Source organism: Marmota marmota, unplaced genomic scaffold (genome assembly GCF_001458135.2).
Source record: "Marmota marmota marmota unplaced genomic scaffold, marMar, whole genome shotgun sequence".
NCBI classification, from domain to species: domain Eukaryota; kingdom Metazoa; phylum Chordata; class Mammalia; order Rodentia; family Sciuridae; genus Marmota; species Marmota marmota.
The window spans coordinates 6,497,240-6,512,656 of record NW_026000196.1 but is presented as its reverse complement, the minus strand read 5'-3'; the positions used below and the strand labels follow the sequence as shown (position 1 = coordinate 6,512,656).

Below are 15,417 nucleotides of genomic sequence, written 5' to 3'. Positions count from 1 at the left end.
TGTAAATCAATGGATGTGTAACTGATGTGATTCTGCAATCTGTGTATGGGGTGAAGGTGGGAGTTCATAACCCACTTGAATCAAAGTGTGGAATATGATATGTCAAGAAATTTGTAATGTTTTGAACAACCCACAATAAAAAATTTAAAAAAATAAATAAATAAATAAATAAATAAATATTCTTGGAAATAAGTAGGCCATAGGCTAATGCTAAGAAATCCTTCATAATAAAGATACTCAGTTTGTAATGTAACTGTTGTTATAGGATTTGACCTGAATAGAAAAAGAAACTAAACAGAGCTTTCTCAACAGAGCTCTTTGAGGGTGGATGGTGGAAATCCCCAGAAGAAACAGCAACTCTCTAATAAAACTTTAAAGACCTCCACCCCTCCCATAAGAAGTTTTTGCTGTAAAAAAAACCATAGAGAAAAAAAAAAAACACTGTGGGATATAAAAGTACTACCTGGATTTCAGAGCCAAAAGGACCAGAGTCCACATCCTAACTGATCCTCTACTTTATTGTATGACCTTAAAAGAACTCAGCATAACTTCTAAGACTCAATGTTCTCATCTTCAAAATGGGGAGAGAGGAGCCCACACTTACAGTTACTGTGAGAAGTAAGAAATCTGCAGAATCTTAGCATATAGGAAGTTCTCAAGTTAGTCTTGCCCTCTTCTACTTGGAGACTAGTATTTTTAATTTAATTTTCTAAACATCTTAGGATTTAGTTTTGTAGTTCCTTCTATAAAAAAAGATTGTCCCTTTTGGCCCATAGGCATGGTAGAAAGATTCCTGGAAAGAGAACCAGAGGACCCTGCTTCTGCTACTTACAAATGAGACCTTCCTGGTCTTGTCTCCTGGCCTGTAAAATAAGGCTACCCCCAGAGTGATTATAAGAATTCAATGAGGGAATTATGAAGCACTTTGAAAATCAGGGGGTGCTCTAAGATGAAAGTGCCATATGCAGCTCAGAGACAGGCATCTGCATTTATCTACCTATGAGGACTCCAGACAGTAGAGATCTGGTCTCGTGTGAGCCATGCCAGAGAAAACAAAACTCCAAAAAGGGAGAGAGGAACCGGCTGCAGAAGTGGAGTTCAGGGGATTCGGTGAAAATTCCAAGTTCAATAGTATTGGTGGGTGTGGTCTCTGATCAATTAGAAACAAAGATAGTTGTCGACTCATCCACAGCCATTGCTCAGATCCTGTCTGAAACTCACAGTACCCACCAAGGGGTCTAGGTAGAGTCCAGAGCAGGGGGTACTAAACGAAGAGAACAGAGAAATTTTTCCAGGTTTATTCATCCATATGCAAGAAAGACACCACAGATTGAAGATGTGAATATTCCAGTCACAGAGAGATGAATTGCATTGTGGGACAGAAATCCAGAATGAAGAAGAGGCCAGGACAGCCATCAGGTAACCTTATCCCTCCACTTTGGTCCTATTATCACCACCAGCAATAATGTAATAATTGCTCTCATTATGAACAACTGTCGTTTCTGAACTCAACAATTTGCCAGGCACTGGGCTAAGAGCTATATGAAGCTCCTGTCATCTAATCACTATTGCATCCATGCCTGGAATAAACATTATTTCATTATGCCCCACTTTGCAGATTAGCAAATAGTTACTCCAGTGACCGTTTTGGGAAATCTTTAGCCTTAAGGATCCTTAATCTAAATATGAGGGTCAAGAATCTTCTAGTCTCTCAAAAAGGATTTTCCTGGGTGTACATTAATCAATACCTCATTTTCCACATTCAACAAAAGACTGAGAAAACTGAAGTAGCCAAGAAGAGATGGTCATCCCTCACTAGTGTTGGAATAAGCCCCTAGGTCCTAATTAGGTCCTCATCTCAACCTTCTTTGTAGCAAACATCCTGGCCTTAACATCCGCAGCTCATTTTCTGGTGTGGGGAAGAATTACACTAATATTAGGGGTGGCTTGGGGTGAGGGAGAGCTGACATAATCAGAACCCTTAGATAACTTGACATGGGTACAGACGGCAGTGATATCACTTCCTGTGTCTTATTCTGTACAGAGGGGAGAAGAAAAGTCTTCTCAGCCATCACCCTAAAAAAAAAAAAAAAAAGAAAGAAAGAAAGAAAAGAAAAAGCCACCAAGCCAGGGCTTGGCAATTAGTGTTGGAGTAAGTGATCATCTTGTGATTGCTCAGCTGGGGCCTGAAGACTTGTAAATGCATTTAGGAGACAGAAATAGAAGATGTTGTGAGACAGCAGTGAAACCTGGCCCATTTGCCAGGAGAAAATGTCCCAAAGCTGCCGGGAAATTCACTCAGTCAGAATTTGGGGTGTGTCTTCATAAATGGGAAAAGTTAATAAACAAAACCCATGGACGGAGCCAGATCATAAGCCTCCTCCTATTGACCCTTCTGTCTGTGACCCTCAGGCTTCTCTGGGGTCCCTGTGGTGTCATCAGTGCTGCTTGACTGGGTACTGACCTTTTCCCACCAAGCTGAGCATCCTGATACCCCCCAGTGGGTAGCCAGACCCAAATGGGGGTGGAATATAGTGACCCATGCCTCTCAATGATCCCCCAAAACAAGCACTTTGGCAAGAGTGGCCAGTGTGCCCAGGAAAAATAGGGCTCAAGGTCAAAAGCAGGTTCTCCGGTAACATCAGGACCCGCTCCAACAAGATCCCCCAGCCCACAACACCTTGCAAATCTTGCAAGCCCAGCCAGCCTTTGTCACTGCCCACCAACCAACAGAGCCCAAACCATCCCAAAAGAGATGTCAGGTCACAGCCCTCTTCTAGGGAACCCCAAGGGCAAGCCAAAGACACATTCTGGTACAACCTGCCACTGAGAGACACCCATAGTCCAAAATGCACCCCTGTTCCCACTTTGGTGGCCCAGAAAAACACGATGAGCCCTGAAGCCATGAGAGCTTCAGGTAACACCATCCCTTAGAAGGTCTAGCATCTGGGCCCTGTCCTCCAAGGGGACAAATCTTCTCCCCTACTGATAGCCAACTTCCCCTAAATACGACCCTATGCTACAAATGAGCACTCTGCATGCCATATTTTATCCAAGGAGTAGTTTTTTGGGGGGCTATGGAGTTAAAGGGGCTTGGTTTTAGTTGCCAGCATTTAAAAATTGAGTACTTTTTTACAACCAGAGATTTGATAATAAATAAATATATAAATAAATAAATGTTTTTTAAAAAAATTGAGTACTTTAACTGGATCACCACCAGCTCATTTGACAAAACAGCAAGGTCTGGGACACTGGGCCTCCACCTCCTAGTGGCAGCAGTCAGCTGGATATGTTTACTGGCTGACTCTTCAGAGGGGACATGTGGTCCCCAGCCTGTCCCCACCTGGCCTGCCATGGCATGTGGCTTTGTGACCTTTGTATGAGTTACTATGAAAAGAGAGACTTCTCAGATGTCAAAAGCTCTTTCCCTTGGGATGTTTTACACAATGAAACTCAAATCCCCAATAAAATAAACACCTGGAACATCTGGTCCAAGGCCCTCCTTTGGTCCCAGCTATTCCTACAGCTGCAAAGAAAACACATCAGGTGACTCATGCCACAGAGACTAAAGCAGGGCAAGGGGGTAGGAAGCAAATTAGACAGTTGAAAGGGAGGTTTGGCCCCTATAGCTAATACATCTGGCCCTAAGCAATGGTCATAGAGCTTTCTATTTTCAGAGGAAGGAAAGAAAGTTTATCAGAAAGCAGAGATGGCCTTAAATGATAAACAAACTAAGAACTAACAACCTGCTTGGAAAAATACACTGAGGCCTGAGGGTAAGACCAGGACTCTCCAGAAGAGAAAGCAACTCCCCCACCATAATTCCCTAGGATCTTTTACCCTTTCACCACCTACCCTGCCCTCCTCTTCCCAACAGCTTCCCTTGGAAGCATGGACTCTTCATAAGAGATTTCTAGCCAGCCATGCTGCCCTTCCAGTTATCAAATGCCAATTATCAGTAAGACTCCCCAGAGGCCAAAGGAAAGACTAGTCTGAATGGCCCTTCTCTGTTTTCTCCCCCAAATGCATTAGACTCACCCCACCTGCTTCCTGCAGAATCTTTGCTCTTTGGGAACACACCCACTGGATGTCCAGGCAAGTCTGTGAGGGAGAGATGACCTAGACAACAAGCATGCCCCTGTGGATGGGATGCGGTGAGTTGGTGTGTTTCCCTGATCAGTCACCTCCTTCCCAGGAATGGCAGGCTCCCACTGAATCCTGAGATCAATCAGTCCAGGACTAGGCCTGAAGAGGAAGCAGCAAGCTCTGGTGATTCAACCCCCACTAGAATCTAGCCAGACCCAACCCTTAAGGAAGCCATTTCACCAATCAGACGAAGCAGAGAGGGGAGAGACTGGGTGAGAGAAGCACAGACAGACAGGAACCCCACCCAAAGATGGGTAACCTACATCTTGTCCCAAACAAAGTCCTGTTAACTTATACAGGTGTCTCCACTTCTCTGAGCTCTTTTCCATTGAACCTAGAATTTATCTAGACACACTTGGTCTGGTCTTGCTTTCTCTCTTCCTCCAACCCCCCAATACCAACTCCAACACACACACACACACACAATTATGGATCTAACATGGTCTTGGAAGTGCAAATGCAAATGTCATCATGAAAAGTGTATACAAACTTGAAAGCCAGGAGATCCTCCCTCTCATCTCAGGTCTTAGACTTCTCCTTCTGATAGGAATCTTAGTCGTTATCAAATCCATTTTAAGAGACAAAACTGGAGGCTCCAAAAAGTTAAGGGCATTGCCCAATAGCATCCAGTAGCAAAACCAGACCGAGATTTCAGGTCTCCAGTTTTGCTGCCCAGAATTGTCACCATGTGTGCACCCCCACCTGCTCCCTGCTGCCCACCTCTACTCACATATAGCGCAAGTGGGGGTTCTTGGCAAAGGCCCTGGGCTGGATGCTCCGGAGTCCTGAATTCTTGATGGTCCTGTGCAAGAAGAAAAAGAAGATCAGCAGAGCTCCAGGAGTGGGGGTTTGCAGGATTTCAGACCCCTAAGGGTTTTCTGCATCTCTTCATCACCAATCATCCCTGATTGCATCCCTGGCCTAACTGCAGGTCTCGGTGAGAGGCCTCTGGGCTCACACCCTTTGGGAACCTGGTTTAGGACTTGGGATATGAGCAGGCAGAGCTGGCAATGGCCCTCTACCCATCCTGATCAGTGGGCAAGAACAGGAGCTCCTTCCAATTCAGCAACAACAGGGCTACAACCCTCCCTGTGCCTTCTTGTTGTCCCTACCCTGGTTCCCCAATAGTCTCTAGCTCCGAAGTCCCCTGGAGGAGGTGTATGGGAAATCTAGCACTAGATTTTTTCAAGATCAAGGAAAGAATTCTAGCTCAGCAGGCCTGGGTGCAGGGTCTGCTTTGAAATCCTAATTTCAGGGTGTGGTCACACAATCTCCGGGCTCTCTGGGCTAAGGTGAAAGGTGAGGGAATGAGGAAAATGGCCCCTGACATCGTCTAAGTGGGTGGTGCCAACCCTCCCATTAAGACCCACAGTGGGGAAAGCAGACCGCAGGCTTGCCTTGACTGTCACCCTTGCAAAATCAGACAGGTGGCATTCCACCCCTGCCACAGCAAGAGGCCCTGTCCGTGGCCTGGCATACTCACAGCTTTTGGAGTCCAGTGTAGAGCTCCATGTCCACGGCATTGAGAGTGTGCAGGCTGCGCCAGTTCTCTATGTGTCTGCAAGGAAGGAGAGGCAAGGGTCAGGTCGGCCGGAGCAACAGCAATGACTGAGTTGGAGTCCTGGATGGGTCAAATGCAAGCTGGGCCTTCTGCCAAGCCACCAATATCTCTGAGCCTCAGTTTCTTCCTCTGTGTGGTGGAATTCATTGTGACAATGAAGCGGACTCGTGGGCTCAAAGGGCCTGGCCCACGGATGTAGCATTCGGCACCTCCCTCTTAGCTCCAGAAAGAATCTACTTTTTAGAGACATGAAACCCAACCTCCCTGCTTGTCCTTCCTGACTCAGTTTCCCTCTGTCTCCTTTCCTTCTTTTTTCCTATTTAGAATTTCCTAAGGGAAGCATTTTTTCCCTTAGCTCCTGACCATAGAAACAATACAAATAACATGGATTATAAAAAGGAGGGTATGGCTTGCCTGTGGGCATAGCTTCTGGGTAGAAAAGCTCAGCCAAACACACTCCTGGCTCAGGCACCCACCAGGGACCGGACACTAACAGTGACTACAGCCCAATCCAACCTGCAGCCCAAGAAAACCAATGATTCGATTTGGCTGCGCTGACTCCAGAGAGGAGGAAGCTCCCTAAGACCAGTGCAGCACTATAGTATTTATAAAAAGAGTGAGGAACGAGTAGTCTAGAAGTCACATTTGAGCCTTATCTCTGAGACTTAAGTCTCAGTGGCTTTGAGCAAGTGCTCTAAGCTTTTGGGGTCTCTCATTTTTTCATTTGTAACAGGAGAGGGTTGCACTAGATCAGCAATTTCCTCGCCTTTTCAATGTCTTTCTAGAGCTTTCCCCCAAGAGACCTCGTGTTTAAGGAGGTTTGTATCTAGCAAGCACACTACATATATTAAGTAATAATTAATTCACCTCAGATTATTAATCAGAGATATAAATTGCTGTTAAGCACAGCTTTTCAATAACAGACACAAGCCAGAGCTAATTCATCTGGTGCCTAAATTCCAGCCCAAAGCCAAGAAACTTGGAAAACGTTATTAACATGAAAAGGCTGTTCAAAGGTATGAGTCTCATTTCTGGGTTTCCTCACATTGACAAAAATGCTAGAGACAAACCCCGCTCATTGCAATTCTGGGGGTCCCCAGGTCGAAAATCATTGCTACCGTATTGATTACCAAGGGCCTTTCTGGCTCTAAAGCCATGTGAAAAGCAAATGTCCATACACTCCTGCTGTCCCCAGAGAATCAAAAGATTTCAGGGAAAGGCCTTCCACTGTCCACCTTTCCCTCCAGGATTAGACCCTCTGGTCAGTGCCCAAGAGGTCTAGGTACCATCTCAGTGAAGAGTACAGAGAGGTGACAGTTCACCCTGGGACAGAGGTACTCAAGGCACACTCAGGCCAGAAAAGTGACAGCCACCTTCCCCAGACGTCTCCTCTCCAGCCTCACCACACCCATGGCTCTGCCATCTGCCACCAAGTCTATTCAGAGCCAAGAAAGCAGCAGGGCTGTGGCTGCCAGGGCCTCTGGAAGCATTTCAGAACCACACAGTGACAAGGGATGCCGAGAGCCTGTTTTGTACCACATTCTCCCAGAGACCCTGCTGACCAGCCAGAGACGCTGGCATCTGCTGGGGACATGGACCAGGTGGACAGGATAGTATTGGATTCCAAATTCAAAGTCTTCTCCCTGGAAGTCTTATGACTGCAGGGCAGTTTGCTTGGTCTGGTCCCACCAAGGTAGGGATCTTGGCAACATTTCAGATGAAAAGGATGGCCAGGGAGGGGAGGTAGAACTCCCTGACCACCAAGTCCCCCCAGCATATTGCCTGGGCCATGGTCACATCAATTACTAATTAGATCACAGTGTTTGTACAGAGTACCATTCATACATGGGAACCCAGTTTCCTGTAAGGATCTGCTCCCAACAAGTAGCTGTCAACCAAATTATTTAAATAGATGAAATCCTTTTCCTCTGTCCACATTAGCATTCTATAAATGTGTTTTTATGATGGTTGAGTTGTCAATCATTATGGTATTCTAAAACTTTATTCATTTTGCCCTCACACCCCCATTCCCACAAACTGACCCTTACCCACCTTACGCACACTGAGATATGGGGGGAAATGAACAAACTCAATGCAAAGAGTCCTCTGGTAAATAAAATAATGGCTCCCATTTCTTCTGATAACATCTGAGTTTCCCTAAATCAGGAAATGGCATTTTGTTTTACAGCCACAGAACAACAGCATGATTAGAAGCCGGGGCTCTAGAAAAGTGACTGGCAAACCACAGCCCAGGGGCCAAATCCAGCCCACTGTCTGCTAGGCCTAGAGCTGAATTAAGCTTTTACATTTTTTGTGAAAATCAAAAAAAGAATCATATTTTGTGACCTGTGAAAACTAAGTGAAATTCAAAGTTCCACATTCATACTCACTGTCTGTGGCTACTCTCAAGTCATGACAGAGTTGGACAGTTGCTGCAGAGACAGCGTGGTCCACAAAACCTGAAACATTTACTCTGGCTCTTTATAGAAAATGGTCAGTGACCTTTACGTAGGGTCTAGCTACCAGGGCACACAGCCCAGCCCAGCCCCGCCCCAGGATGACTCAACCCACAAGACCCTACCCAGGTTACTTCCCCTGTCTGTGCCATGTGACCCTGTCACATGGGTCCAATAAAATACCTGCCTCATGAGAATGACATGAGGCCTGAAGGAGCATGTTGAGGAGGCCTTGTGGGACAGGTCCTCAGGAAGCACCAGCCACGGAGATGGTTTCCTCTCATCCCGTAGAGAAGGTGAGCCATCTTTTCTCAGTTTCCAAGCTAAAAATGGCATCATGCTTCTGCTGCAAGTTGTCATTTCTCAGAAATCATTGATAAAAACCCCATGGGGCAGAAGGGTGAGGGAAACTTGTCATTCATGACCTCCAGGAAAACTGTTAGTGCAGAAATTTATAAACAGAGTCAAGAAACAACCGATGGCCACATCAGAGCAGGTTTCAAGGTGGATAGAAACAGTGAAGATGCAGCCATTTTAGATGACATCAGCAGGCGCCTGCCAAGTTTTCTTATGACTCACTGCTTGGTACCAGACCAGAGGGGTCAGTTATGGTAACTCTGCTGGCTGGCTTGTGCTAATAGGGAGGCCACAAGTTTAAGTGGCTCTACAAAATATAATAAATAAATGAAGAGGAGGAGGGAAGGTGTTTGGGGTGTGTGTGTGTGTGTGTGTGTGTGTGTTTTGCACTGGAAATTGAACCCAGGAGCATTCTACCACTAAGCCACATTCCCAGCCCTTTTTATTTTTTGCTTTGAGATAGGTCTTGCTAAATTGCACAAACTGACCTTGAACTTAGGATCCTCCTGCCTCCTGCCTCAGCCTCTGGAGTCTCTGGGATTACAGGTGTGTGCCACCCACCGTGCCCAGCTGTTTTGCTTTTGCTAATAGTAGAGTGGATTCTCTGTCTAGTATAATGACATATGTCTCCTCCATTTCTGTGTTTTTCTGGGTTGTTCCAGTTGTTTCCATAGAGTATTTTTGTGTGTGTGTGTGTGTGTCATTTGAAAAACATCAATAACTATACATTTTTAAAGGAAGGTCAGGTACTTGAACCCTGTGCAGAGCCACAGCTGAGTGCTCTGTTCCAGAACCACAGGCTGGACCAGCTTCCCCTGCAAAGGCCTCTCACAAACCCACTCCTGCTGTGCAAGCGAGAAGGCAGAAGAGCTCAGAACAGCGATGGGAATGTGGCAGAGTGCATGACGCTGGTTGACCCCACAGACCTGCAGCCCAGTTCTCCATCTGGATGTCCCTGTTTCAACCATGGACAGGGAGAGGAGGGGTGGAGAGAGAGTCAAGAGGTGGCACACCAGTATCCCTCTCCTGCTCTAAATCAACAGCCCCTACTTTAAGGTCTTCACACAGTGATCTTCAAAAGAAGGAAATTTTGCCTTCCAGAAGACCTTTGGCTATGTCTGGAGACATGCTTCGTTGCCACAACTGGGGGAAGAGAGTAACACTAATATCTTGTGGGTAGAGGCCACAGATGCTGCTAAACACCTTGCCACAGACAGGACAGCCCATGACAAACTACTGGCCCCAGAAGTTCACAGCTCTGAGATGGAGAGGCCCTGCCTTATTACATCCAGCTTCTGCCGAAGATCAACATTGATGCAAGAGTCCCAGGGCTTAAGATGACATCAATTTTGAAAATGACTGCTTTGCACAAGCAAACACTAGGAGGCCTCAAGCCAAAACAAAGAAGCCTGCTTCTAGGTCACTGAGTCCAAGGTAAGAGAAAAAAACACAAAGCCATGGTTTCCATGACACTATCAAGTCAAGGGCATTACTTGAGGGAAAATGAGGGGCTCTCAGACCCTCTGGGCTGTGCCCCAAGGCAGGCTACACATTCCAGAAGCAATAACAGTCTCTGGAAGGGCTACACTGAACAGCCTTTCTCCTCCACTGAAAGGTTCCTCTCCTGAATTCCCCAGGACTCTTCATTCTGCAGAAATGAAAAATATTCCATCCATAGAGCCAATCTAATGTCCTGTCCCCGTTTTCTTGCCATTACACCACAGAATTGCTACCCTGCCAAGAGTCTTGATGCACCCCTTTTCCAGAAAGAGGGAGGAAGTGAGGTACAATATCAACCTCCAGAGCCGGGCTTTGGGCTGCAGCTCAGAAACCCTGGTGAAGTCAGTGAGCACCTTTGTGATCAAAGAACACGATGCCTCTGGTGGACTCGAGTGGGAGGGAGTGAGGAGATGGCTAGGCAGAGCCTCTTTAGAAGTATTCAAGAATCTCCAGAAACAGAGCCACTCTCCTTGATTCACAGTAGCTACACGGAGCCCCAGAGACCCCAGGCCACAGGTTCCTGCTTCAAACCCATTTTTGGAATAGGACATGGCATAAATTATTAATTGATACATCCACAGAGAACACAAAAACCCTCTGTGCTAGAATAAATTAGGTTGTACTTTTGTACCACAGCTTTCTCTTCCTCTTTCTGTTTTGCTTGGTCCAATATGGAAATGAACTGGCAATCTTTTCGCATCTAAAAATTAGATGGCACAGACTGTGAGGTCCATATTTTAATTAAAAACATGTCAAGTGGATATGTTTAAGAGTGGATTAGGCCTCCAAGATTGACTGTTGAATGTCTATGCCTTCTCAAGACAGACAACTTTAGGACACTGAAATGTCTGCTGTTATCTCGCCTGAGAGAATGAAGGTGAGGCAGCCCACAAGAGGGACAAGGTACCCTTCCCCGGGAAGGCCCTAGCTGGTCACGTGGGCACTTGGAAAGAGAGAAGCTTGGTTAGTAGGACTTAGGAGCATCCTTTCCTCCTCCTTCCTGTAGACATGGAAGACCCATTTTTCCAATCCTGCCCCTTTCCTCCCTTGCTTGTCACATTGCTTCACTGTGACTTCTCACTGCTGTTAATGAGCTATTCTTCATATCCAAATTTTCCACACAACTAAATTTAAGTGCAAAACCTTTGCATTTGCAACCTCTTTCCTGGATGTTTCTTTTTTTGCCCTTAAAATATATTATACACCCCTTTGCCTTCTTAAGCCCGGTGGACAGAACATGATATCCATTTTCCTTGTAGCCCTACATCATCGTGACCAGCCTAACTAGTCTGGTGGGCTCTTACACTGTCAAGTTTTCAGAGATTCACACAAGTCCCGCTACCCCAAATGGCCTGACCCTCATATAATTTCTGACCCTAATGGTTATTGCATCTATCTTTAACAATTTTCTGGCTCTTTTTTTTTTTTATATGAGGCTGTGGGCCATCGCCTCTTAAACAACTGCCCCCAGGGCCCTTCCTTCCTTCCACTGTGCTCTAACCAGTCTCCTCTGTAGCCTCTTGAAGTACAGTGGCTAAGAGCTGGCACCTTCAGGCAGGCTGACCTGGAGATGACATTGGAAGCTGGATGCCTATAGGCTGGCTCCTCAATCCTCTCCAGTCCTCAGTTTCATTAGAAGAAATCTGGTAGAGAGGAGGGTTAGAGAAGGCAATGTCTAAGTCCCCAGTTGAGTGCCAACGTGCGTCACTAGTGCCATCACAGCAAATCCCAATGCTGCTGTGGTAAGTGTAATACAATCTAAGTCAGGGTCTGAAAGAATATAAAAGAATACAAACGCACACACGCATGTACGCATGCAGACAATACGTCGTGCACACCTAGGTAGATATTTGTCCTTGTTTTCTTACTGCTTTGTTTCACACCTTCTTTCTGGGTAATTGAAGTTGCCAGATAAGTGAAGTTTTCCTGGAGATGAAAGTCATGATTCACGTTTACCTGGTGGTACCTAAGTGTTCTCCACTAACATTATGCTCAGCCTCTGTCCTCCTTTTTTTAAATAGTGCATCTTAATTATTCACAATAGTGGGAATCCTCGTTACAAATTCACACATGCAACAGAAAAGGACAATAGAATTTGGTCAATTTCATTCCCCAGTGATTCAACTTTTCCTCCCCTCCCCCTCAATCCCTTTCTTTACTCTACTGATCTCCCTCAAATTTTCATGAGATTTCCCTTCCACCATTCCCCCCACCCTTTTTTTTTTCTCTCTAGAGAAAATATTTAACCCTTTCTGAGTTTGGCTTATTTTGCTTAACATAATGCTCTCAAATTCCATCTATTTCATTCTGCTTTGTGACTGAATAAAACTCCATTGTGTATATACACCACTTTTTCTTTATCTGTTCATCCACTGTCAGACACCTAGGCTGGTTCCTTAATTTGGCTAGTGAGACTCGTGCTGCTATAATCATGGATGTGCCTATATCACTACAGTATACCTGTTCTTGGAGTTGCATCCTGCCAGAAGGGAACTGAAACTGGGGTTTCCCATCGTTTTTCATATATGAACCCAACACCTCCAACACAAACTCAAGATTGGAAAACAAGGCCGCATACAGGTAGACCTTTTCCCCAGACTGTTTCCTGCTAGAGCGGCTCCCCCACCTTCACCTTCTCACTTGCATCCTGTTCTTTGAGGGAGTCCTGAACTAAAGTATAGAGCAGGGTACTGGGAAATGAGCCTGGAATTCCATTTCCTGCGAGCATGCACATACCCACACCTATGCTCACGCACAAACCCAAAATGTGCATTTGACTTAGAAACCTTATAGTGCAATGAGGCAATTGATTCGTTATCCGGGTATATTATGTCTAGTGATCCAGACAGCAGCATTAGCTTTCAATTATCTGATATGTTTAGCGTTATAAACGAACCGTCTGGAACAACAGCTCTGTCATGCTCAGGCATCCAGGAGGCTGGGGAGGGGTCACAATGGATCATGCTAGCCAAGTCACCAGCTCTCCTTCCCTTGACAGCTGTTGCAGGAGGACTAGATGCCTGGGGATCCAGACCTGAGAGCCTGGGCAGTCAGGGGCAGCGTGGGCTGGTGACCCCAGCATGTCAGCACATTAATACGCCAGCGTACAAGCAGCTGCATGCCAAGGACCGTGGAGAACCAGTCCTGCATCTGGGACCCCCTGGGACCAAAGAAAGGAACATTCAAATCCTGCAGTGAACAGATGGGAGACGACAGCATCTGTGCCGGCTTCCTGATCAATTCCAAAGCTCATGCCAGAAACAAGGAATGTTTGTGTACACACCTGTGCTTCTCAGGTGCTGAGATGCTGCGTCCTCACAAAAAAAGATCAAGGGCGCTCCTCCTCACTACTGCAGAGCAAGATTTCACTTGCAAGTCCACCAGTTCCCTGGGGAGTCCAGGCTGTTCTGCCTGAACCCCAGCCTGTGCCCAGGCCACACTACCCTTCCCAGTCTACCTGCTTCTCTCTGTCTTCACTGCTGCTGCCTGGGCTGGTGTGGGATGATGACCCCAGCTTTCCCACACACCAGCGTGCCAGGTAGCCACCGCCTCCTGTCTAGAGAACAACCATGACTCCTAAGTGGGCTCCCTGCCTTCTTCCAACTCCCTCTAGGCCAGAGGAATCACACCCTCTGAGGGCTTCCCTTTGTGATTAAAATAAGCTCCAAACATCATGGTTTGTGTCCCAAGGTCCTTCCTGGGCTGGCCACCAAGGTCCTTTCTCTGGACGCACTCCCCTTGTCCAGCAGCACCAGCCTGACTTCAGTTTCTTACATGCACCAGGCATATTCCCAGCTGGACTGTCTACAGGAAACCCACTTCTCTGGCTCCTTCCAATCCCTCAGGTCTCCACTCAAAAATTCCCTTCTTGGGCTGGGGCTGGGGCTCAGTGGTAGAGCACTTGCCTGGCATGTGTGAGGCCCTGGGTTTGTTAATTAGTACCAAAAGATTCATTGGTACTAAGATTAAATAAATAAAACAAAAGATTCATTGTCAACTAAAAAAGAAATATTTTTTTTAAATCCCCTTCTCAGCTAGACACAGTGGCTCATGCCTGTAATCCCAGAAACTTGAAAGGATGAGGCAGGAGAATTGCAAATTTAAGGCTAGTTTTTTGAAAACTTAGCAAAACCCTGTCTCAGACTAAAAAATTAAAAGGGCTGAGTATACATGTAGCTCAGTGGTAAAGCACCTTGGGTTCAATCCCTAGTAGCACCAAGAAAAAAAAAAAATCACCTTCTCAGAGAAGCCTATTGTGACCCATCCTGTGTTAGCAAAATGTCCCCATCCCCTCCAGTTTCTCTCTGGCACAAGCCACTGTTTATGTCCTTCACAGCCTTAATAGCCATCTGTAATTGTCTTATTTGATTATTTGATTACATGTTTGTTCTCAAGGTCTCTATAATAGAGCCATAATCCATGAGAATAGGGACCATAACTGTCTTATTCATGCATACTGACCTCCAGAATCTCAAATAGGGACAGCTACCCCAGGATATGCACACACCTGCACAGCCATCCAGGTGAGTGCCCAGTAGCCAACCAGTTGCCCTACCTCCTTCCTAAACGGTGTCCATGCTCAGCACCTGCATGGCCCTTGTCCTCATCCCCCTGAACAGCCCAAAGCTCTGGTCTGTCCCCACAAGCACTGGGATGATCTCTGAAGAGGGTTGTGGCCTACAGTACACCACTGAACTTCTCAGCCAGGAACAACATCCTGGAGAAATCTCAATAGGGCAAAGCAACAGAGGAAATGACAGACTCCATAGCCCTCAAAGCCCATAAACATGACTCCTACAAGGACAGTCTCAGTCTGAAGCCCACAATGTCAGGAATGTGAATGGAGAGGGGCACCCTTGCACCAAACAAGGCGTAGACAGGAATGTCCTTGGCACCTTGGCACATGTTCTCCATTTTCCCCTCCCTGCATGACCATGGCCTTCAGCACAGCATGAGTTTTCCAAGGGCAATGACCAGGGGTTCTTTCTTCCAGTGCTGCGCAAATGCTCAGGGACAACTGAGTGGATGAATGAACAAATGAACCTCCAAAGGGATCAAGGGCAGAACTTAAGCATTTAGCTGTCAACTCTGATCTCCTCTTGCCCTGGTCCCCTCTCACCTTCTCAAGAACACATTCATATTTTTCTCCTCCTCTCTGCTCACTTCCTCTCTCTACTCTATTTTCCCATCAGTGTAGAAACATGTTCCAGTACAGCCCATCTAAAAAAGAAATCACCTTGACTCCGTCTCCTTCTCCAGCTACCAACTCATGTCCCTACCCCACTTTATGGCAAATGTTTTAAAAGGGATTGTCTACACTTGTAGGCCCTACTTCCTCATCTCCCTCTGTTTCTCCACTTTGAAGGAACTACATTGTCAAGGCCACCAGTGATTTCC

The 15,417-nt window shown here is 46.2% G+C and overlaps 1 protein-coding gene across 6 annotated transcripts in view; it reads right to left on the bottom strand.

Moving 5' to 3' along the window:
* Nucleotides 1–5,734, bottom strand: part of Ntrk3 (neurotrophic receptor tyrosine kinase 3) — a 329,603-nt gene extending 323,869 nt beyond the window's left edge. For 5 of the 6 annotated variants that reach the window (XM_048790284.1, XM_048790285.1, XM_048790286.1 and 2 more), the window contains exons 1-2: nucleotides 5,630–5,734; nucleotides 4,877–4,948 (exon numbers count right to left, since the gene is read on the bottom strand). In XM_048790284.1, coding sequence (XP_048646241.1) covers nucleotides 4,877–4,948; nucleotides 5,630–5,658 — 101 coding nt within the window. In that variant the 5' untranslated portion in view covers nucleotides 5,659–5,734. The remainder of the gene's footprint in view (nucleotides 1–4,876; nucleotides 4,949–5,629) is intronic. The other variant, XM_048790290.1, reaches the window with a different exon arrangement.
* Between the last annotated feature and the right edge of the window lie 9,683 nt (nucleotides 5,735–15,417).